This window comes from Pseudopipra pipra, chromosome 4 (genome assembly GCF_036250125.1).
Source record: "Pseudopipra pipra isolate bDixPip1 chromosome 4, bDixPip1.hap1, whole genome shotgun sequence".
Classification (NCBI taxonomy): domain Eukaryota; kingdom Metazoa; phylum Chordata; class Aves; order Passeriformes; family Pipridae; genus Pseudopipra; species Pseudopipra pipra.
The window spans coordinates 74,556,348-74,578,594 of NC_087552.1; the positions used below are offsets into that span (position 1 = coordinate 74,556,348).

The 22,247-nt window shown below is 56.7% G+C and overlaps 1 protein-coding gene across 1 annotated transcript in view; it reads right to left on the minus strand.

Annotated features, from left to right (window-relative positions):
- ADAM33 (ADAM metallopeptidase domain 33) overlaps nt 1–19,564 on the minus strand; it is a 36,315-nt gene extending 16,751 nt beyond the window's left edge. The window contains exons 1-9 of the mRNA XM_064653923.1: nt 19,542–19,564; nt 17,904–17,944; nt 17,518–17,658; nt 14,898–14,980; nt 5,821–5,897; nt 1,772–1,847; nt 1,247–1,323; nt 556–742; nt 96–161 (exon numbers count right to left, since the gene is read on the minus strand). Of these exons, the coding sequence (XP_064509993.1) occupies nt 96–161; nt 556–742; nt 1,247–1,323; nt 1,772–1,847; nt 5,821–5,897; nt 14,898–14,980; nt 17,518–17,658; nt 17,904–17,944; nt 19,542–19,564 (771 nt within the window). The remainder of the gene's footprint in view (nt 1–95; nt 162–555; nt 743–1,246; nt 1,324–1,771; nt 1,848–5,820; nt 5,898–14,897; nt 14,981–17,517; nt 17,659–17,903; nt 17,945–19,541) is intronic.
- Nucleotides 19,565–22,247: the final 2,683 nt, after the last annotated feature.

Here is a 22,247-nt window from a genome sequence, read left to right on the forward strand (position 1 = left end):
GAAAGGTCACCAGAGGAAAATCAGGAAGGGAAACAGTGAGGGGACCTGGTTTTTTTGTCAGAGGACCAGGTTTCTGTCCCCCCCTCAGCACTCACCAGTGTGTGATCGGCAACGATGAAGAGCTCCATGTACTTCATGGTCCTCCAGGCATCTCTCCTCACCTGCAGGACACACACACAAGGCTCAGAGGGGCCAAGGAAGGGCCAGTCCATGGCTCTGGGCATCTTCCACCTCACACACCTCAGAGCTGCTCAGGAGGGACAGCTGGGAGGGGAAGCTGAGGCGTGAGGTGACAAGGAACATTTGGGTGTCTCCAAATGACCTCATGTCCCACAGGAAGTCCCAGCACCGGTGCCCAACCCACACATCCTCTCTCTGGGGCTCTCCTGCCCAAACTCAGACCAGGTAAATCATCCACACAGACCCCTCATGTCCCACCTGCCTGCACAGCCCTGCCCAGGTGCCAAGGGGATGGGCACAGGGCATCAGGAGAGGTGCAGACAGCCCCACTCCCAACCCTCTACCCCTTCTCAACAGACCCCAGGGTGGATTTACCCGGCGGTGCCCTGGCTGGAAGAGCTGGGCAAGGTCGGCCACGGTGCTCCCAAAATTATCCCCGTGCCCACAGGTGCCAGCTGGGATGGGCAGGTGCTCTGCTCTGTGGATGATGTGGTGCCCCAGCTCGGGGGGCTCCAGGGGGCTCAGGTAGTAGCTGGTGTTGCTGCTCAGCACTATGAGACCCCTGGAAGAGGAGAACAGCCCCTGGTGGCTCCTGCAGTGCTTCCCCTGTGGTTCCCTCAGTCCCTGAGGCCCCACAAACTCATGGCACCTCAGCTTGGTCCACATCCAGGGTGGGAGCAGGGATCAGGGATGGGGGTCTTTGTCCAAACAGCCCCAGGAGCAAACACACCCTCGGCATCAAAACCATCAGACCACGTGAACAAAGCTCAGTTCTGAGGGTCTTGCCCCCTCCAGGGATGAATTTCCTTGAAGGAAGCCAATCCTGCCAGAAAATTGTTCTTTCTCCCCTCACCTGCCTGCTCCTGGGGTTGGGCAAAGGATGGGAGAAGGGAGGAGAAGGATGGGATGGGAGCAGTGGAAAAATCAGCCCCGTGAACCGTCTGGAGCCGAGATGGAGGAGCATCGGTGCTGCTCCAGGGGGGGATCTCTGCAGGGAGGAAGGAGCAGTGGGTCCATCCCACCCTCTGCCAGCCCCACAACGCCCCCACCCTGCGTTTTTCCATACCGTATTCCCGAGCAGGTGCTGAGGACAATCCAGGAGCCGCCGTAGCCGCGGACGTGGCCGTGGTAGTGACAGTGCTCCTGGACAGAGGGGATGGAGACCCTCAGTGGGGTCCCTCGGCAGGGCTGGGCAGCAACAAACCCCGCGTGCTGATCCCAAAAAATAACCCACCAAACCCCATTTCCCGGCCAGGGGAGCCGCGTCCCTCCACGCCGGGAAGAGCCGGGAAGGAGGCGGGAGAGCCGGAGTTCAGCCCGGGACACAGCCGGGCCCGGCGCGCTGGAAGGGTGACAAAAGGCCGGTGGGGGGACATCGGGGAGGGCCTGGTGCTGCCCTGTGTTTACGTCCCGAGGTGCTGAACCGCGGCCAAGAGATACAGGAGCCGCGTGCGGCCGCATTCCTGCTGCCACAGGCGCCGGGGATGCTGCCAGGGAAAACGCAGCGCCCCGCCCCGCCCCGGGACGGCTTTGGCTTCATCCCAAAAACCAGAGGTGACCTGCACCCACCCACCCACCCCCCAGCACCCACCGTGTGGTTGGGGGTCACGGTCACGGGCTGTCCGTCCCCGCTGTAGTGAGTCTCCGAGTATCCCGGAGCCAGCAGCCTGCGGAGAGAGGAGGGATGAGCAGCCTGGAGCTGCTCCGGGTGTCCCAGCACAGGGACACAGCGAATCACGCAGAGTCGTTTAGCTCGGAAAAGACCTCTGAGACCATCGAGTCCAACCTGTGACCCCACCTTGTCACCCAGATCATGGCACCGAGTGCCACGTCCAGCGTGTCCTTAAACACCTCCAGGGAAGTGACTCCACCACCTCCCTGGGCAGCCCATTCTCATCACTCTCTGTAAAAACCTTCTTCCCGATGTCCAACCTGAACCTCCCCTGGCACGACTTGAGGCTCTGCCCTCTTGTCCTACTGCCGGTTTCCTGGGAGCAGAGCCTGACCCCCCCCGACTCCCCCTGTCTGTCAGGGAGTTGCAGAGCCAGAAGGTCCCCCCGAGCCTCCTTTTCTCCAGGATGAGCCCCCCCAGGGTGCTCCAGACCCTTTCCCAGCTCCTTCCCTGCACATGCTCCAGCCCCTAAATACCCTTTCTAAACTGAGAGGCCCAGAACTGGACACAGCACTCGAGGTGTGGCCTCACCAGTACCTGGTCCAGGGGCAGAATCACTTCCCTGGGCAGCCCATTCCAATTCCTGCCGTGTCCCGACCCGGCTGAGCCATCCCTGTCCCCACTCAGACCCCCCTCGCAGGGCTTCGGGCACAGCCCCCAACCCGTGGGGACAGGAATCACAGGCCAAGGGACAGGAAAGGGCTGCCCCCAAAACCGCTTTGGGATCCTGGGCTGGGATGGGGGGAGTCCAGTGCCCACCCCGGGCACCTCGAGGGCCACCCGGTCACCTCCAACAGCCGGGCAGGGTGGCGGCTTCTCCACAGGGAACAAATTCTCCTTGGGATAAAGCCCCCCCTGGAGGAAACTTCCTGCTGGGAGAAGAGAGGATCGACCCCGTGCTCAGGGACCAGCTGAGGATGGGGGAGGTTTGGGGTCTCCAACCCCAGGAATGTCACTTGGTGTCACTCCCGGCACCGCCAGGGTGGTAATCCCGAGGAAACACCCCGGGAAGAGCGAGGGGGGCTTCCCAAAAATCCCGAGAGGATTGTGAGAAAGCTCAGGCTGCTTTTAGGAAGCTGCACCCCCACCCCGCCTTCACCCCACATGCCTTGGCTCCCCTCTGCAGCTGCCGGACATCTCCCCCCCATTCCCGAGGCTGATCCAGGAGTGACACATCCCAATCCCAGCCCATCCCACGCTGACAAACGGCTTCCTGCCGCAGGGAAGAGCCAGGGTTGAGCTCACGGCCGGGAACACGTCGGGATGGGAGTGCCAGGCAGGAGAAAGGAGGATCTGGGGCTGGAATGACCCAGTGGGTTGTTGGAGAGAGGAAAGGGGAAAGGGGAAAGGGGAAAGGGGAAAGGGAAGGAAAGGGAAGGGAAGGAGAAGGAGAAGGAGAAGGAGAAGGAGAAGGAGAAGGAGAAGGAGAAGGAGAAGGAGAAGGAGAAGGAGAAGGAGAAGGAGAAGGAGAAGGAGAAAGGAGAAGGAGAAGGAGAAGGAGAGGGAGGAGAAGGAGAAAGGAGAAAGGAGAAAGGAGAAAGGAGAAAGGAGAAGGAGAAAGGAGAAGGAGGTCCAGGTTTGCCCCTGAGGTCAGTTCAGCCCTCGATTGTTGAGGTTTGGCCCCGTCCCAGAGGGTTTTTTTCTGCAGAAGGAGAAAATAACAGGCAGGCAGTGCCAGAACAGCCCTCCCATGTTCTGCTCTCGATTTTACACCCACTTGGGTCCCAGAAATGACTCTGTGGGCACGGCTGTGGCTTTCCTGCCCACCTGTGAGTGGGTGCCTGGCACCAGGGGCTCCACTTCCAGCCCAGAAATGAGACAGGAGCTCCGAGCTGGTTCCTGGAAGGGGACACGTGGGTGGTTGGGCAAGACAAGATTGTCCCCCCAGGTTGGGGACAGGGAGAGGGACAGGCAGGCTGAGGACACAGGAGAGGCAGGAGCCTCTGTATTGTGCTTGGAGAACTGGGATGGTTGAGCCAGGGATCTGGGACTCAGAGCACTGGGATGTCCTCTCCAGGCACCCAGGGAAGGAGGGGAGAGATGTGTCTTCTCCTGCAGCACAAGGGAAGGAAAACCCCCCACGGGGTGGGTTTGGAGACCAACCAAGTGTCCCAGCACCAGGAGAGAGAAGATGTGAGATCTAGCCCAGCCTCCACGGGCTCCCAGGGCTAAGGTGGCCCTGTCACCTGCCCCAGGGGAGCAGTTTAGGTGGCCAGGGCTGCTTTGGTGTCCCCACACTGTCCCCACAGCCAGCCTTGGGTGTCTTGGGTGCAATGGGTGGTCCTGGGATCAGAGAAGTTCTTGGTCCCTGGAAGTTCTTGGGTGCCAGGGAAGTTCTTGGGTGTCATGTCTTGGGTGTCACAGATTGTCCTGGGTGCCATGGACTGTCCTGGGTGACACAGATGCTTTTGGATGCCACAGACTGTCCTGTGTGCCACGGATGATCTCATGTGCCATGGACGATCCCAGTTGTTATGGATTGCCCTGGGTGTCATGGATTGCCCTGGACCATGGATGATCCCAGGTGCCATAGGTGATCTCAGGTGCCATGGATAACTCCAGGCATCATGTATGATTCCAAGTGCTATGGATGATCCTGGGTGCCATGGATGACTCCAGGTGTCATGGATGATCCCAAGTGCCATGGATGATCCCAGGTACTGTGGATGACTCCAGGTACTATGGATAATCCCAAGTGCCATGGATGATCCCGGGTACCATGGATGATCCCAGGTGCCATGGATGATTCCAGGTACTACGGATGACTCCAGGTACTACGGATGATCTGGAGTGCCATGGATGATCCCAGGTACCATGGATGATCCCAGGTGCCATGGATGATCCTGGGTGCCATGGATTGTCTTGGGTGTCATGTATGATCCCAGGTGACACAGATGATCCCAAGTGCCATGGATGATCCTGGGTACTGTGGATGACTCCAGGTACTACAGATGATTCCAGATACTATGGATAATCCCAAGTGCCATGGATGATCCTGAGTGCCATGGATTGTCCTGGGTGCCATGGATGATCCCAGCTATCATGGATGATCTCAAGTGCCATGGATGATTCTGGATATCATGGATGATTCCAGGTATTATGGATGATCCCAGGTACCATGGATGGTCCAGGGTGCCATGGATGTTCCCAAGCATTATGGGTGATCCCAGGTCTCATGGATGATCCCAAGTGCTATGGATGTTCCCAGGTATTACAGATGGTCCTGGGTGCCCTGGGCTGCCCTGGCTGCCCAGTTTCCCTTTTTTTCCCACCCCCTCCCCTGTTTCCCTGTGCCCTCATCCTGCAATCCCCCACACCTCCCTGCTCCTTCCAGAGGCCCCACAGCCCCCAGGGATGCTCCTCCCCCCTCCTGGCCACCCCTCAGCCTGGCAAAGTTGGCACCAAGCCAGGACTGGTGTCGTGGGAGGACACCCAAAGCTCTCCAGGCCTGGAGCCCCAGCGAGACCCCAGGCTCAGCTTTGCTCAGGAGCTTCCAACCTCCACGACAACCCCCCCACTGACCCAAAAACATGCAGGGAGATCCCCCAGTTCTCCTTCCTGCAAACCAGAAGCTCCTCTGCAGGTCTCTGGAGGGTTCTGGGGACATTGTGGTGGCTGATTTTGCACCCAAACAGCAGCAGGAAGAGGATTCTGCCAGGACAGATTGGTGGGAAGGAGAAGTGGACACAGAAGCTCCTCCTGCAGAGATCAACTCTCTCCACAGGGACAGGAACCCACCACGGGGCAGAGAAGCTGTGGCTGTCCCTGGATCCCTGGGAGTGTCCAAGGCCAGGTTGGAGCAACCTGGGATGGTGGAAGGTGTCCCTGCCCATGGAGGGACTGGATGGGCTTTAAGGTCCCTTCCAACCCAAACCATTCCATGATTCCATGAAATGCCATGAGGGCAGAGGGACATCTCCAGCCCCAAACACCCCACGCCACCTTCCCAGCCCCATCCCAGCACTTACTGGTTCCTCTCCAGCACCAGGATGAGCTCTTTGCCCTCAGCTTTCACAGCCACCTCTGCCTGGGCAGGCGCCGGCACCTGGAAAGGAAAGGATGGAATGGGATCAGAAAGGACATCCCTGTCCCCAGCACCTCCCTCTGCTCTCCAAGATCAGGGCACCTGGAAAGGGAAAGAGGGAATGGGATCAAAAAAGACATCCCTGTCCCCAGCACCTCCCTCTACTCTCCAAGATCAGGGAACTTGGAAAGGGAAAGAGGGAATGGGATCAAAAAAGACATTCCTGTCCCCAGCACCTCCTGGGATCAGGAAACACATCCCTGTGCCCAGCACCTCCCGGGATCAGAAAACACATTCCTGTCCCCAGCACCTCCCAGGATCAGGAAACACATCCCTGTGCCCAGCACCTCCCTTTGCTCTCCATGATCAGGGAACTTGGAAAGGGAAAGAGGGAATGGGATCAAAAAAGACATCCCTGTCCCCAGCACCTCCCTCTGCTCTCCAAGATCAGGGAACTTGGAAAGGGAAAGAGGGAATGGGATCAAAAAAGACATCCCTGTCCCCAGCACCTCCCTCTGCTCTCCAAGATCAGGGCACCTGGAAAGGGAAAGAGGGAATGGGATCAAAAAAGACATCCCTGTCCCCAGCACCTCCTGGGATCAGGAAACACATCCCTGTGCCCAGCACCTCCCGGGATCAGAAAACACATTCCTGTCCCCAGCACCTCCCAGGATCAGGAAACACATCCCTGTGCCCAGCACCTCCCTTTGCTCTCCATGATCAGGGAACTTGGAAAGGGAAAGAGGGAATGGGATCAAAAAAGACATCCCTGTCCCCAGCACCTCCCTCTGCTCTCCAAGATCAGGGCACCTGGAAATGGGAAGAGGGAATGGGACCAGGAAACACATCCCTGTCCTCAAGCACTTCCCCTCTGCTCTCCAGCTTAGGGCACTTGGAAAGGGAAAGAGGGAATGGGATCAGGAAACACATCCCTGTCCCCAGCACCTCCTGGGATCAGGAAACACATCCCTGTCCCCAGCACCTCCTGGGATCAGGAAACACATCCCTGTCCCCAGCACCTCCTGGGATCAGGAAACACATCCCTGTGCCCAGCACCTCCTGGGATCAGGAAACATATCCCTGTCCCCAGCACCTCCTGGGATCAGGAAACACATCCCTGTCCCCAGCACCTCCCTCTGCTCCCCAGCCCAGGCCACATCCCGGCCTCTCCTCCCTGGTTCTGCTCCATCCACTCCATCCCCCGCCACAACCCCGTGGAAGGTGAGAAATAACCCCTGATTTCCTGAGAATTCCCAGCCCAGCATGGGGATAACAGAGGATTCCCACTGGGATTGACCCCGCAGGGATGGGGGTGAGGCAGCAAATCCCAACCCTGCCGGCAGCTTCCCCTGGGAAAGGCAGAGGGGAGAACCAGGATGGGGCACGGGATGGGGAGCGGGGTCTCCGTGTGCTCCATCCCACCACGGATTTATCCCAGCAGAGATCCTGATCCAGGGGAAAAGGGCCTCACCCCTGGGTGGGTCTGTGCCCCTGCAGGGTGTGGAAATAACCACCAACCACCGGGATAATGGATCGGATAAAAACACCGGGAGCAGCAAAGGGGAGGGAGTGACTCAGCTTCCCCAGGATGCCGCTGGATTTACTCACTCCCTCGCTTTTGGAAGGTGTTAAATGGGAATCTGACCTTTGGATCCAACCCAGCACGTGACAGGATGGGCTGGAGCCCAAAATGCTGCCCTTTCCTGATGTCCCCACATCCCATTCCCAGCTGGGGACACTGAAAACATCACCTGGCTCTTGGCTGTGGCCTGGATGTGGCTCTGCCTCCCTCACTCTGTCTCTCTCCATCCATGGTGGATACAGGGAACCCTTGGGATACCCCACAGGACCCCGCCAGTCCCTCCCCATCCATGAAGGATGCAGGGAGCCCTTGGAATCTCACACAGGACCCCATCAGTCCCTCCCCATGCATGATGGATGCAGGGAGCTCTCAGGGATCCCCCATGGGACCTCATCCATAATGGATGCAGGGAGCCCTTGGGATACCCCACAGGACCCCACCAGTCCCTCCCCATCCATGAGGGATACAGGGAGCTCTCAGGGATCCCCCGTGGGACCCCATCCTTGATGGATACAGGGAGTCCTTGGGATCCTCCAGAGAATCCCATCAGTCACTCCTATCCATGAGGAATGCAGGGAGCCCTGGGGATCCCCCACAGGACCCCATCAGTCCCTCCTATCCCTGAGGGATGCAGGGAACCCTTGGAATCTCACACAGGACCCCATCAGTCCCTCCCATCCATGAGGGATGCAGGGAACCCTTGGAATCCCCGTGGGATTCCATCGGTCCCTCTCATCCATGAGGGATGTAGGGAGTCCTTGGAATCTCACACAGCCCATCAATCCTTTCCCATCCATGATGGATACAGGGAGTCCTTGGATTCCCCATGGGATTCCATCAGTCCCTCTCATCCATGATGGATGCAGGGAGCCCTGGGGATACCCCACAGGACCCCACCAGTCCTTCCCCATGCATGATGGATGCAGGGAACCCTTGAGATCACCCACAGGAGCCCATCAGTCCCTCCCCATCCATGAGGGATGCAGGGAGCCCTTGGAATCCTCCATGGGACCCCACCAGTCCCTATCCATCCATGAGGATCCATGGTGAGGCTTTCCCAGTTCTGGAGAGCAAGGGAAGAGGAAGGAGCCATCTCTGCAAGGCTCTGCCTTCAGCTGCTCTTGGCATTACAGGGCTTTGCAGCTGGAAAACCAGGAATGCAGCAGGGAGGGGGTAAAATTGGGTGATTCAGAACTTGGAATTTTGCAGTTAGAAAACCAGGAATGCAGCAGGAAGAGGGTAAAATTGGGTGATTCAGAACTTGGGATTTTGCAGCTGGAAAACTGGGAATGCAGTAAGGAGTGGGTAAAGCTGGGTGATTCACAGCTTAGGATGAAACAGAGGTTAAATCCTGCTGTTCCCTGATCCCCATGGATAAGGCTTTGCCTGGGAAGTGGGGATATTGGGGGACCCCCAGCCTGGCAGCCTCCCCCTCCTGGGGACCATCATCCTTAAAAAGGATGGGACAGAGCATTTGGGGATGTGGGGCCCCACAGCTGCCAGACCCCAGGACATGGGATTTGTGCTCCCGGGATGAATGTTCCCGCAGATCCATCCCAGCCCGAGCTCTGGCCGTGGGGACACCCCCTCCAGCTGCTCCAGCCGGCCGTGGGACCGATCCCTGCTCCAAGGAGAGTCCTGACGGCCCCAATTCCCGAGGACACGGAGGTGTCCCGCTCCCCCCGCCATCGGGATGCGATGATGGAGCCGGGCTGGCTGAGCATCCCCCCCCCTCCCCTTCTCCTCCAGCAAACTCTTCCCAGCTCCAAAAAAGGCGAGCGGACGCGGTGCCTTAAAAAAACAAAGCCAAGAGGGAAGCCAGGCGGCTGCGGGGCTCCGCCAATTCCTTTCGGCACCACCACGGCACAGCCACGGGATCCAAATCCCGGCACGGATCCCAAATCCCGGCGCGGGGCCCCGCGTGGAGCCGCAGGAGGAACCCGGGGGGGGGCCACGGGCCCCCCCCCCCCCCCCCCCTCCTTCGGCGCTGGTGGGAACGGGCTGTATTTTTGGAACATGATCTTATCCAAACATCACTCCCTGGCCAAACATGGTCTGGACATTTTTCTTGCCGTTTCCCTTCTTTCCCCCTCCTTCTCGCCCTCCCCTTTTTTTTCTCTTTCTCTCTGATCTCCCCAACGCCCGCTCCCCGCAGCCCTTTCCATCTCCTCCTCCTCTTTCCCCCCCAAAGTCCCTGCCGGCTCCTTCCCGGTTTTGAATTCCCCAGCAATTACTCCCTGCCTCGACTTAAGGGCCTTTCCTGGCAAAAAGCTCTTTTTCCCAGCTGCCGTCTTAAAGGGCCATGTCTTTGTCCAGGGTTATCCCGGCGCTTACAGCTCCCTGTCCCAATTCCAAAGGCTGGAAAACCAACGGCTGCCGCTGGGATCTGTGTCCCATCCCTGCCAGGTGATGCACCACAAGCTCATTCCCCGAGGAATCTGAGGAATCCAGGAGGGGATGGATCCCGGTTCCAGCTGGGATGGGCCCGGCTCAGCCCCTGGAGAGATCCAGAGCAGCAAAAAGAGGGAGAATGGGAATGGGAGCAGCACCTGTGCCAGGCAGGAGTCAAATCACCCAGCTCTGAGGCCAGGAAAGGGGATTAATTAATTAATTAATCAATTAAACATTGGTAATTTTGCCTTGAGCCTGGCAGGGAGCAGGGCCTGCCAAGATGCTGCACAGCAGGAATGAGCAGGGATTAGATTCTTCCTGGGCTCCAGCATCATTCCAAGCTCCATCATCATCCCAGGTTCCAATATCCTCCTGGGTCCAGCACTGTCCTGGGCTCCAACATCATTCCAGGCTCCAGCATCATTCCAGGCTCCAATATCCTCCTGGGCTCCAGCACTGTCCCAGGCTCCAACAGCATTCCAGGCTCCAACAGCATTCCAGGCTCCAGCACCATCCTGGGCTCCAGCATCCTTCTGGGTTTCAACATCACCCTGGGCTCCAGCATAATTCCAAACTCCATCATCTCCCCAGGTTCCAATATAATCCTGGGCTCCAGCATTGCCCTGGGCTCCATTATCCCAGGATTCAGCACCATCCCAGGTTCCAACACCATCCCAGGTTCCAGTATCATCCCAGACTCCAATGTCATCCTGGGCTCCAGCAACTTATCAGGCTCCAGCATCACCCCAGGCTCCAGCATCCTCCTGGGCTCCAGCATCTTCCCACTGAGCTCCAGTATAATCCCACACTTCATCATTATCCCAGGCTCCAGCATTGTCCCAGGTTCCAGCACATTCCAAACTCCAGCAACATCCCAACTTCCAGTGTCATCCTGGGCTCCACCACCACCCTGGGCTCAGCATCTTCCTGGGATCCAGCACATTCCAAGCTCCAGCATCCTTCTGGGATCCAGCAGTCTTCACAGGTTCCAATACAATCCTAGGATCCAGCATATTCCCAGGCTCTGGAATCTTCCTCCTCCCCCTCCTTTCTCCAATAACCACGAAAAGAATCCCCCAGTCCTTGCCAGGGGCTGCAGGATCCACCTTCCCTCGGCCCTGGCTGGATGTGGAAGTGGTGGCCCCTCTCCAGGACATCCCAGCAAAGCCAATCCCACCAGGGGCTGGGCTGGGAGAGGCTGGAATGTCAGCTCATGTCCCAGTCTGTGAGTGGCCCAGCTCAAGTCTGGTTTACTTTTTCCCTCCATTGATCAGGAAAACCACAGGATGTTTCCATGGGAACCGAGGCCAAGGGGGTTGAGTTGCTCTTCCCACAGCTCCCAGACATCCTTCTCTCCCAGGCTTCCTCCTCCATTCCTGCTGGGAAGCTCAAGGAGCACCGAGCTCCTCGGGAAATCAATGGTTAAGCCAAAAATCCACGTCCAAATCTCAGCCAATCCATCTGCTCAGGCAGGTCCCACAAGTCCTGATTTCCTAAATGAGCACAGGCAGGCCCGGATGTGCCGGGGAAAACGGGGATCCAAGTTACCAGGAGATGCTCCAGGGATGATTTGGAGATGGCTTTTCCAGCTGGAGCAGCACAGCTGAGCCAGGTCCTCCCCAGGCAGCTGGATCCCAGCGAGGTTTGAGCAGCACAGCCTGGGAATTGCATCACCTTGTCCAACATCCACACAGGGATCAGGATCCAAGACCTCAAGGACAAGCCTCTGGCTCCAGCTGCTCATTGGAAAAGCATCCCAGGGAGCCAAGGGAAGCAGGGCAATCCAGGCAGGGTTGGGGTTGTTTCAAAGCAAACAGAGAGCACAGCAGGGGTTGCTCAGTCCTGCCACACCTCACACAGGGAAAAGGGTTTCCCAGCGGGAAGCAGACAGGCAGGAGCGTGTCCTTGGCACCTGCAGCACATCCCAAACCACAGGCAGTCCTCTCCTCCCTCCTTCCTCCTCTGGAGCAGGGCCATGAGCCCAGTGTGTATCCAGAGCTCCTCAGGGAGGGGCCCGAGGCTCAGGGATCCCATCCCGGGACAGGACGGGATGCTCCAAGTTTGCATCCGAGTTCCTCGGTGAGGATGAAGGGAACGAAGGGAATGGCCACATCCCATCCCAGGCCAGGGAGACACTGGCTGCTCCAGGGCCCCAGGGAATGATCCTGCAGTGTGAGGGGAAGCAAAGGGTGGAAGGATGTTCCCCCAGTGCCAAGGTGCTTTCCCAGACAGGGATGGGGCACCAGGAGAGACACAGAGGGAAGGTGAAGAGCTCTCCTGCTCCCTTAAGATCCCAGAATGGTTTGGGTTGGAAAGGACCTTAAAGACCATCCAGCTGCACCCCTTGCCATGGGCAGGGACACCTTCCAATAGCCCAGGGTGCTCCAACCCGGCCTTGGACACTTCCAGGGATCCAGGGGCAGCCACAGCTTCTCTGGGCAACCTGGGCCAGGGCCTCCCCACCCTCCCAGCCAAGAATTTCATCCCAACATCCCACCTATCCCTGCCCTCTGGCAGTTTAAAACCACTGCAGCGAGAAACCACATTTGGGAAAAAGCAATTCCAAAGGGAAAGGAAAGAGGCAGGAACTCCAAGGGCAGCAGGAAAGGCTGGGTGAGTCCCCAGGGAGGGGACAGGAGACTCCCATTCCTCAGGGCTGGATAACCAGTGGGACACCCAGGTCAGGATGCTGGATACAACCTCCACTTCCATCTGTGAGGGGCTGGAAAAGCCCAAGGTCAGCTCTGGCACCTTCCCTCCACATCCCAAGCCCGGGGCAAGGGGCAGGAGCAGGAGGAGGAGGAGGAGGAGGAGGAGGAGGATGCCAGGACAGGATCCCACCGCAGCCAGCACGACCAGGGGGGAGCTGTTTGCAATCAGGGTCCCCACGACCCCCTCCCATCCCAGGCCTCTCCAAAATCACTTCCATGTGTGCTGGGAGCTCTGGAGCCCTCGGGGAGTTGAGCCCTGAACAATGGGAGAGAGGAGGGGAGGGGAGGGTGGGGAGGAAGGTCCAGCCCACGCAGCGCCGTGCCAGCGCCAGTGCCAGCCCGCCCACGGCGGGCCACCACCACCAGCCTCCTTTTTACCCCCTGGATCCACCTCCCTCCTCCAGGAAGAGGGGAATGTGGCATCCATCCCACCTGCTGCACCAGGAGCAGCCCCCAGGCAAGGGATGAAGGAGCCTCGGGAAGGGAGGGGGGGTTGGGGGGTGTCACCAAACTCCAACCCATCATTTCATGGACCCGGATTTTGCCTCCTCACAGACTCCTGGACGCACAGAGCGGGGCTGGCAGCGTTCCCAAAGCCGCATTTATTTCCAGGATCTTTGCTGGAGGGCGGGAGGAGCCGGGATGGGGACGGGACGGGCTAAATTGAGCCTAAAAACACCAATGTCAGCAGCGAAAAGGGCCGGGTTGAGGCTGTGCCTGGTTGTCCCCGTTGTTCCTCCCCACGAAGCCTCCCGGCCACGACCACCCTCCCTCTCCCCTCCTTCCCCCTGCTCCAGGAACAGGAGCCTCCTTGTTTCGGGCTGGCTGGAGCTGGAGGCAGAGCAGATGCCAGGAAATACTCCAGGACCTGCCCTGGAGCCCCCCAGTGATTCCTGAACCCCCCCAAAATCACATGGCTGCGATTTCACACACACCACCCCCCAAAAGGATCATTTTGGGTGCTGGCAGGAGCATAAATAAACCTCCTGTTGCCACATCTTGCCCATCCCAAGTGCCTTCCAGTTTAAATATAGATGGATCCGGGGCTGCCTGGCAGGGAGGGGACATTTCTCCAGGCTCACCACAGCACCCACACGGGCTATTTTAGCTCCTGGAGGAGCAGCCAGCACTGAATCCCCTGGGAAAAGGCACCATCCAGCCCCTCCAAGCACAAACCCCCTCTCCAAAGGCTCCTCCACCTGGAGCAAGGAGGTCTCACTTGGAAGCAGGGAAAGCCAGCAGGGAAAGTCACCTCCCAGCAGGGAATCTGCTCCACCCCCAGCCAGAACAGCTCCTCAGAACCCTCTGCACCAGTGCTGGGAAGGGGTTTGGATAGATCCAGAAGGATCCAGAAGGAAAGCACAGCCCCCAGACCCCCCCAGATTCTGGGTAGGAGGCCCAGCTGCTGAGGGGCAGCTGCAAATCCAGCTGATCCCGGAGCCAGGAAAGGGGCCAAATCCAGGAGAGGGTGACCACAGGCAGCTCAGAAAGTGGATTTGGGGATGGTGGGGGTGGCAGGGGGGTGTGACAGCCAGCAGAGCAGCCCTGGGAAGAGATGTCCTGATGTGCTCTCCTCCCCACAGGCTTCCAAGGACTCCCTTCTCTGTGGTGATCGGGGATAGGACCCGTGGGAATGGCTGGAGCTGGGACAGGGCAGGTTTAGGTTGGATATCTGGAAAAGGTTCTTCCCCCAGAGGGAACTCCACATCCTCATGGGTCCTGAAAACTCCACATCCTGCTCATGGATCCTAAAAACTCCATGTCCTGCTCATGGATCCTGAAAACTCCACATCCTCATGGATCCTAAAAACTCCACACCCTGCTCATGGATCTTGAAAACTCCACACCCTGCTCATGGATCCTAAAAACTCCATGTCTTATTCATGGATCCTGCAAACTCCACATCCTCATGGATCCTGAAAACTCCTCATCCTATTCATGGATCCTGCAAACTCCACACCTTCCTCATGGATCCCAAAAACTCCATGTCCTGTTCATGAATCCTGCAAACTCCTCATCCTGCTCCTGGATCCTGAAATCTCCACACCCTGCTCATGGATCCTGCAAACTCCACATCCTCCTCATGGATCCTAAAAACTACACACCCTCTTCATGGATCCCAAAAACTCTTTGTCCTGCTCATAGATCCTGCAAACTCCACACCTTCCTCACAGATCCTGCAAACTCCTCATCCTGCTCATGGATCCTGCACACTCCACATCCTCATGGATCCTGCAAACTCCACATCTCCATGCCAGTGCCCCCACAGAGCCCTGCAGGCAGAGGGAAGCTGGAGGGAGGGAGGGAGGGAGGGAAGGAGGAGGCTCCAGCCCTTACCTGTTCCTGCAGGCTCACGGCTCGTCTGCTGCGGCCCCCCAGGAGCCACTGTGGGGTGACACGTTCTCCGTGGGACGGTGGCCCTGGGGAGGAGAAGTCCTGGTGAACAGACCCTGCCAGACCCTGGGAGCTGGAGCTTCTCCACAGCCCCATCCAGAGGGAACTCGGGAACATCCAGAGCTTAGGGATGTTTCTGGGGATGGACACCGGAACGAAGCCAAAGCATGGCCCCTTTTCCAGCTCAGCACCCTCATTTCTGGCCCAGCCTTAATCCTGGAAGCCTCCCAAGTCCCAAACCAGAGGCCTTAATCCCCTGAATCCCACCCTGGAGAAGCAGCTGGCACATGGGTGCCATCCCTGGAAGTGTCCAAGGCCAGGTTGGATGGGGCTTGGAACAACCTGGACTAGTGGAAGGTGTCCCTTCCCATGGCAGGGGGTGGGACTGGATGGGCTTTAAGGTCCCTTCCAACCCAAACCATTCCATGATTCCATGATTTATGGGATGGAGAAGTGTGGTTCCATCCCCCCAAAATGGAGTTAGCATCTTTCCAGCCCGAGCTGGGCTCGAGGAGGGAGCGGAGGAGCCGAAATAACTGCAGCACATTCCTGGTTTCTCTGAGCCATCCCAGCTCCCCCCCGGGGTGGAGCAGCACAAGCAATTCCTTGGCTCCATCCAGAGTCAGACAGACTTTCTAAGATTATTTTGTTCCTAAACAATGTGGCTGGATTTGATTGCAGCAGTGGGAGCAGCCACGGGTGACTTAAGCCTGGATGACAACGGAACCAAAAATTCCAACCTGAGGATGCTGCAGAGAGGGGTCGGGGTCGAACAAAAATGTCAAGGATTGGGGTCACCTTGCCAAGCCAAACGTTGCCAGGGAGAACTGGGATGGAATAACGTTCCCCAGCAAAGTTATTTACTCAGGGAGTGGAATAACAAGGCTTAGGGCTTAATAATTTTATAGGGTTGTTTTGGTTCCCTGTGCAGTGATGGGGGGGTGGTTTGGCCAGAGGAAAGATGAAGTTATTGAAAAGACAAAGGGAAAAACACAAAAAAAAGGTGCAGTTCTGAGTTGGGAATTGCAGATGGGTGTTTAACGGGATGGAGCCACCCAGCCTGGCCACCCCTGTCCCCCCAGCACTATCTCAGTGTGGTATTTAATCAGCTCCCATTATATTTAGCCCGCTATCAGATTCCAGGAATAACTGCAGATAAGGTGGTGGCACAATCCCAAATTCCCTCTCCTCACCTCCTCCCAGAGTAGGAGCCAGGCCCTCCAACCCCCAGCCATACACAGGCCTCTGGGTCTGGGAGTATTCCTGAATATTCCTGAAATACTCCGCTCAGATTCAGCCACTGCCGCCTTCCCAGGGCAGAGACAAGGAATAAAAACCCTCAAATTTTAATTCCCAAAGGGAGAAGGGCAGGGATTCTCTGCCTCTCCTGCTCCTGCAGTCTCTCCCACGCTGTCTGGGGAGAGGATGGGACACCAGGAGCGGCCGCTTTCCTGGGATTACTGGGCTGGGCTTTGGGCCCCGTTGCCAAAATCCCTTCGTTATGAGATTTCAGATACGATATTTGAAATTTCTCGCTGTTTTGTCTGTGGCTTTTTCTGGGAATCTCAGAGACTCGGAGCAGGAGACGGGGCCTTAAAAAAAATCTAACTCAAATAAACCCAAGTCTAGCACAGAGGGGGTTTCCCACACCCCCCTTCTCTTTATTTCCTGGAGAACACACACACATTCCCAGCCCTATTTGGGAATGCTGCGTGGGGAACAGCACTGCTTTGGCGTTTGGGGATGTTGGCACCCTATATTTTGGGGATGGGGAGCCCCGAGTGAGCCCTGCAGAGCCCAGATCCCACCGGAGCAGGCAGCTTTCCCAGCTCCACTCTTTATCCAAACAGAGATTCCTGGCTCCCACCACCCTCCCCGTTGCTCTCCCAGCTCTCTCGGAGCCGCTGGAAAACTTTCAGCAGCCGCCGAGAACCCGGCAAAGCTCAGAAGTTAAAAAAAAAAAAAATAACAACAACAACAACAAAAAAATGTGCTTTGGGTGGAGACACCTCGGCCCTGAGTTCCCGGTGGGGTTGGGGAAGGAATTAGGGATGGGGAAGAAGCTGCGGGAGAGGCTGAAGTGAAACTGGTGTGTGTGTCCCCCCCTCGCTCTCCTCCGACCAGAACCTCCGGGGAGAAAAATGTATTTCCTCAACGACCGAAAAAGCCACGTTTCAGCCCAAAAACACGGAGCAGCTGCACGAGCCCCGGAGCTCCTTCCCGGTGCCTCCGCCCGGAGCCGGGACGGGATGGGGACGGGACGGGAATGGGATGGGGACGGGATGGGGGGGATCTGAGCCGCTTTGGGGGGGTGAAAGCCGAACCCCCCCTCTCCCTGGGGGTCGCCTGATCCCATCCCAACAGGACCACAGAGAGTCACAGCGGCGAGCGCCGGGCTGGGGTGGGAGAACGGGGATTTGGGGGGGGGGGGGAATCCCCCGAGCGGGCGGTGGGATCGCAGAGATCCCACTCTCCCCATCATCCCTCCTCCCCATCCATCCATCCCGCGGACCCTCCGACTCCCCCGAACCCCCCCCAACGCCCCCTCCGGGACCCCCCTTACCTGCCGTCCCCGGCGGGGGGACCCCCAGCAGGACCCCCAGGAGGACGAGGCGGTGCCCCCAGCCCGGGGGGGGGGCCCGGGCCGGCCATGCCGCCGCCGCCGGGGCTGTCACCGTGTCACCGCCTCCGCTCCGAACCTCCCCTTCTTATGCCGGCGGGTCCCTCCCTCCGCCCGCCGCCCCCCGAGCGCTGCCCGGCCCGGCCGGGGGGCGGCGGGGAGGGGAAGGGGAAGGGGAGGGGGTGGCTTTGTCCGCCCTAATTTATGGCTGCGAGTTTTGGCCGCTTAATGAGAACCAGAGCCGGCGGCTCGGAGGCTCCCAGGCTCCCCCCGCGCCTTCCACCCATCCATCCGTCCGTCCGTCCGTCCGTCCATCCCTCCATCCCCACCCCGGGGGGGGTTCCCGCTGCTGCTTCGCCCCGTTTCTGTCCTGGGAAAGGTGGGAGGGAGGGAGGGGGGTCCCCATAGGCTGCCTGCGCGAGGAAGGGATGGGGGGAAAAAAAAGCGATAAATGCGATTATTAAATACAAGTAATAGAAAAATAAACAAATGAAAAAGGAAATAAAAATAAAAGGAAATAAAAGGAAATAAGATAGGATAAGATAAAATAAAAAACGAAATAAGATAAAATGAAATAAGATAAAATAAAATAAATAAAATAAAATAAGATACAATAAAATAAAATAAGATAAAATAAAATAAATAAAATAAAATACAATAAAATAAGATAAAATATGATAAAATAAAATAAGATAAAATATGATAAAATAAGATAAAATAAAATAAAATATAAAATAAAATAAAACAAAATCAAATTAAGTTATTAAATAACCCCATCCATTCCACTATAGACCCTCAATCCACTCCACAGTTGTTGCTATTATTAATATTACTTTTATTGATTATTAACATTAATATTTGTACTATTAATTAATAGTATTGATTATATCAATAATACAATCACAGAATGGTTTGGATTGGAAGGGACCTTAAAGCCCATCCAGTTCCACCCCCTGCCATGGGCAGGGACACCTTCCACTAGCCCAGGTTGCTCCAACCTGGCCTTGGACACTTCCAGGGAGGGATATTATCAGTATCATCCAACCAATCCCATCAAACCAGTGGCGGGACAGCAAGTGTGGGGATGAGGGAATGTTCACTTCCCTTCCTTGCACACACACACATTCCCAGCCCCTCTGGATCCTTCCCTGGGGTCACCCAACCCTCCCTCCCCCTGTCAGGGCAAGGGTTCATCAAGAGTTATCAAAGCCCTATCAGTAATATTGATTAACAGCAGCAATTAAAGCTTTGCAAACGATTTCACTCTGAACACGGGGCCAGTTCCAGGCACCCTCACCCCGAGTGCTCCAGGCATCTCTGGCCCAAGGTGACATTTGGGGACAGGAAGGCACAGGGGACTTTTGAGGGAGAGGAATTCTTCCCCGTGAGGGTGGGGAGGCCCTGGCACAGGTTGCCCAGAGAAGCTGTGGCTGCCCCTGCATCCCTGGAAGTGTCCAAGGCCAGGCTGGACGGGGTTTGGAGCAACCTGGAATAGTGGAAGGTGTCCCTGCCCGTGGCAGGGGGTGGGACTGGATGATCCTTAAGATCCCTCCCAACCCAAACCACCCTGTGATTCCACGATCTTCTGCCCTTTTCTGCACAGCAACAGCTCTCCCTGAAGCTCAAAGTTCCCCATGGAAGGTCCCACCACCTCCAGGAAAGGAAAAAGGCAGCAAAAACCAGTCAATCCAAAGAATAAATCCCTGGAAGTGCAGGGAGCACCCGAGGGCACCGCAGACTCAGCAGCTCACAGGGGGTTCAGCAGAGCAGCCGTAAATCCCCAGCCTGGCACAGAACCGGGAGAGATTCCAAGGCAGGAAAGGGCTCTTGGCCATCAGGAAACCATCAAGGTCCAGAGGGACGAGGCAGGGAGCTGGGAAGGGCTTTCCAGGAGGGGTGAGCCAGGGGTGGGATGGAGCAGGAAGAAGGCAACCCAGGGCAGCCAACAGGCTCTGGCGTGGCCTCACCGTTGCTCCACGACACGGGACATTTTTCCTCAGTCCTCCACTTCCTCAACCAGGCAGAAATTTCTCTGCTTCCCACCAGCACAGGGAATGTGAGCAGAGCTTGGGATGTGAAGCCCAAGGGCCCTACACGGGGCTGGAGCAGCAGCTGGGGGTGATCCAGGCCCTATAAAAGCCTTTTTGTGTGGAGGAACAGGCGTCGTTCCCGTGCCTCCAGCCTGGATCACTTGATATCCCTGCTGACAAAAGCCAACAGAAGCTGTGGCACCCGACCAGGACCTGCAGCTGGGTCACAGCCTGGCAGCTGCGCCCAAATTGGGGGATTCCTGCAGCCTGGAGCGAGCCAAGAGCAGCACGTGGGAAGCAGGGCTGGGAATCACTCACAACCAGGGAATTACAGACAAGGAGAGGCTCTTGGTATCCATTTTCAGGGGGCTCCCAGGAATTCCTCCGTAGTCATGACAGAGGCAGCCAGGACAGGGACACACAGCATGGGAGGAGTGATCCTGGGCACCCACATTTTGGGGCTTCACTGATCCATCAGCTCAGACACCATCACTCTTCACCTGTCACGGGACCTTCGCAAAGGACACGCTCAGTTGTGACACAGAATCCCAGAATCATGGAATTGCTGAGGTTGGAAAAGACCTTCAAGGTCATGGAGTCCACCCTGTGCCCGATGCCCACCTTGTCCCCCAGCCCAGAGCACTGAGTGCCACGGCCAGGCCTTCCTGGGACACCTCCAGGGATGGGGACTCCAACACTCCCCAGGCCCTTCCATGAAGAAATTCCTCCTGATGTCCAACCTGAGCCTCCCCTGGCACAGCTGGAGGCCGTTCCCTCTCCTCCTGTCCCTTGTTCCCTGGCAGCAGAGCCCGACCCTCCCCTGGCTCCCCCCTCCTGTCAGGGGGTTGCAGAGCCAGAAGGTCCCCCCTGAGCCTCCTTTTCTCCAGGCTGAGCCCCCCCAGCTCCCTCAGCTGCTCCTGCTGCTCCAGCCCCTTCCCAGCACCGTTCCCTTCTCCAGTAAAACACCTTTCTGCTGCTCATAAAAACTTTTGCCCTGACAGACCCCCCCAAAAAAAGTCTCTTCAGACCAAAATTCACACAATCTTTTAAAATGACAGTTCCATCCACACGTCATGTCACAGGAACTTGAGTGGGCATTGAGGAGCCCACAGCTGGAGTGTCATCTCCTCCAGATCCAACTGGGAAGTCTCAGGGGGCTCATCCCTGTCCAGAGGAAGGTCAGGGCTGGCTCCTCAGCACATGACTCAGGGAGGCTTAGCTGGGACCAGCAGGGGGATTCATGGAATGCACCGAATCCACCTCAGGTAGGGAAACCACAACTTCTGGAGTCTCTTCTACATCACGAAGACAAGTTTGAAGCAGCCTCTGATGAAGCAACAGGGCTGCAGCACATGGACACATGGACAAAGTTGGACTGGATTAAAAAAAAAATCCCCTTTTTCCTAGGGAGACCTCTCCCAAGTGTCCTCATCCCCGTGGAATTTGAGCGCCTTCCAGGAGCGCATTAATCACCGCGGCTTCCATTTGTCACGCCGGGGTCCTTCACCCGCCCTCAGGGGCTCCTTTGACCCAGGGAATTCGGTTTATCTGCTGATGTAGGGAGAGAAATATTAATAAAAGCTTGACTTTCAAACCCTGCTCGTGTGAAAGAGTCGAGCCTTTCCCATTTCCAGAGGCTGGGAAGAATTCCCACCCCGAGCCGACGACAGTCGCCCGATGACTTCACGGTCGCCCGGCTCGTAAGTGCAGCAGGAAGGAAACAATATATTAAGATCTGCTTTACTGGATTAAAAGCTTGATCTGCACTAATGAACAGCCAGCCAGGAAGTCATGTCTTCATCAGGGAATGGTTTCAGGAAAAGGGAATTATAAACCAGGATGCGCTCGCAGAAAAAATGAGAAGGAGTTATGGGAGGTCTGATCAAAGGTCTATAAAGTCTATAATTCATCTAATTTTAGGTGAGCATGGAAGGGTTTGGAATTAGATGCTCTTTAAGGCCCCTTCCAGCCCAAATCCTCTGGAATTCTAGAAGAGGAAGTGATTTCCTCACCTGCTGTTCCACAGGGAAAATCCTTCCCTGTCTCCTTCTCTTCCAAGTCGTCCCATTGTGTTCTCCTACAAATTTACCACCAGAATTCCTCCTGGGAAGAGTCCTCCAGCAGCCACCACACTGGACCAGGACACATCCAGGCAGATGTCTGGTAACATGATTAAATTCTGAGAGGAACTTCCTTTTCCAAGGAAATCGGGCACTCCAGCTCTAATTTTACATCCTCATTCCAACAGATTTCCAAGGAATTCTTTCTCGTTACCAGCAATAAGAGAACGTGTCCCAAACATCCACTCAAGCCCCAGCAGTGCCTGATGTGAGAAGGGTTCTCCATGGAAAGGATTCCAAAAGCATCCAAACCAACTGGAGAGTGGTTCTCCATGGAAAGGATTCCAAAAATATCCAAACCAACTGGAGAGTGGTTCTCCCTAGGAAGGACTCCAAAAATATCCAAACCAATTGGAGAGTGGTCTCCATGGAAAGGATTCCAAAAGCATCCAAAACCAACTGGAGAGTGGTTCTCCATGGAAAGGATTCCAAAAGCATCCAAACCAACTGGAGAGTGGTTCTCCCTAGGAAGGACTCCAAAAATATCCAAACCCATTGGAGAATGGTCTCCATGGAAAGGATA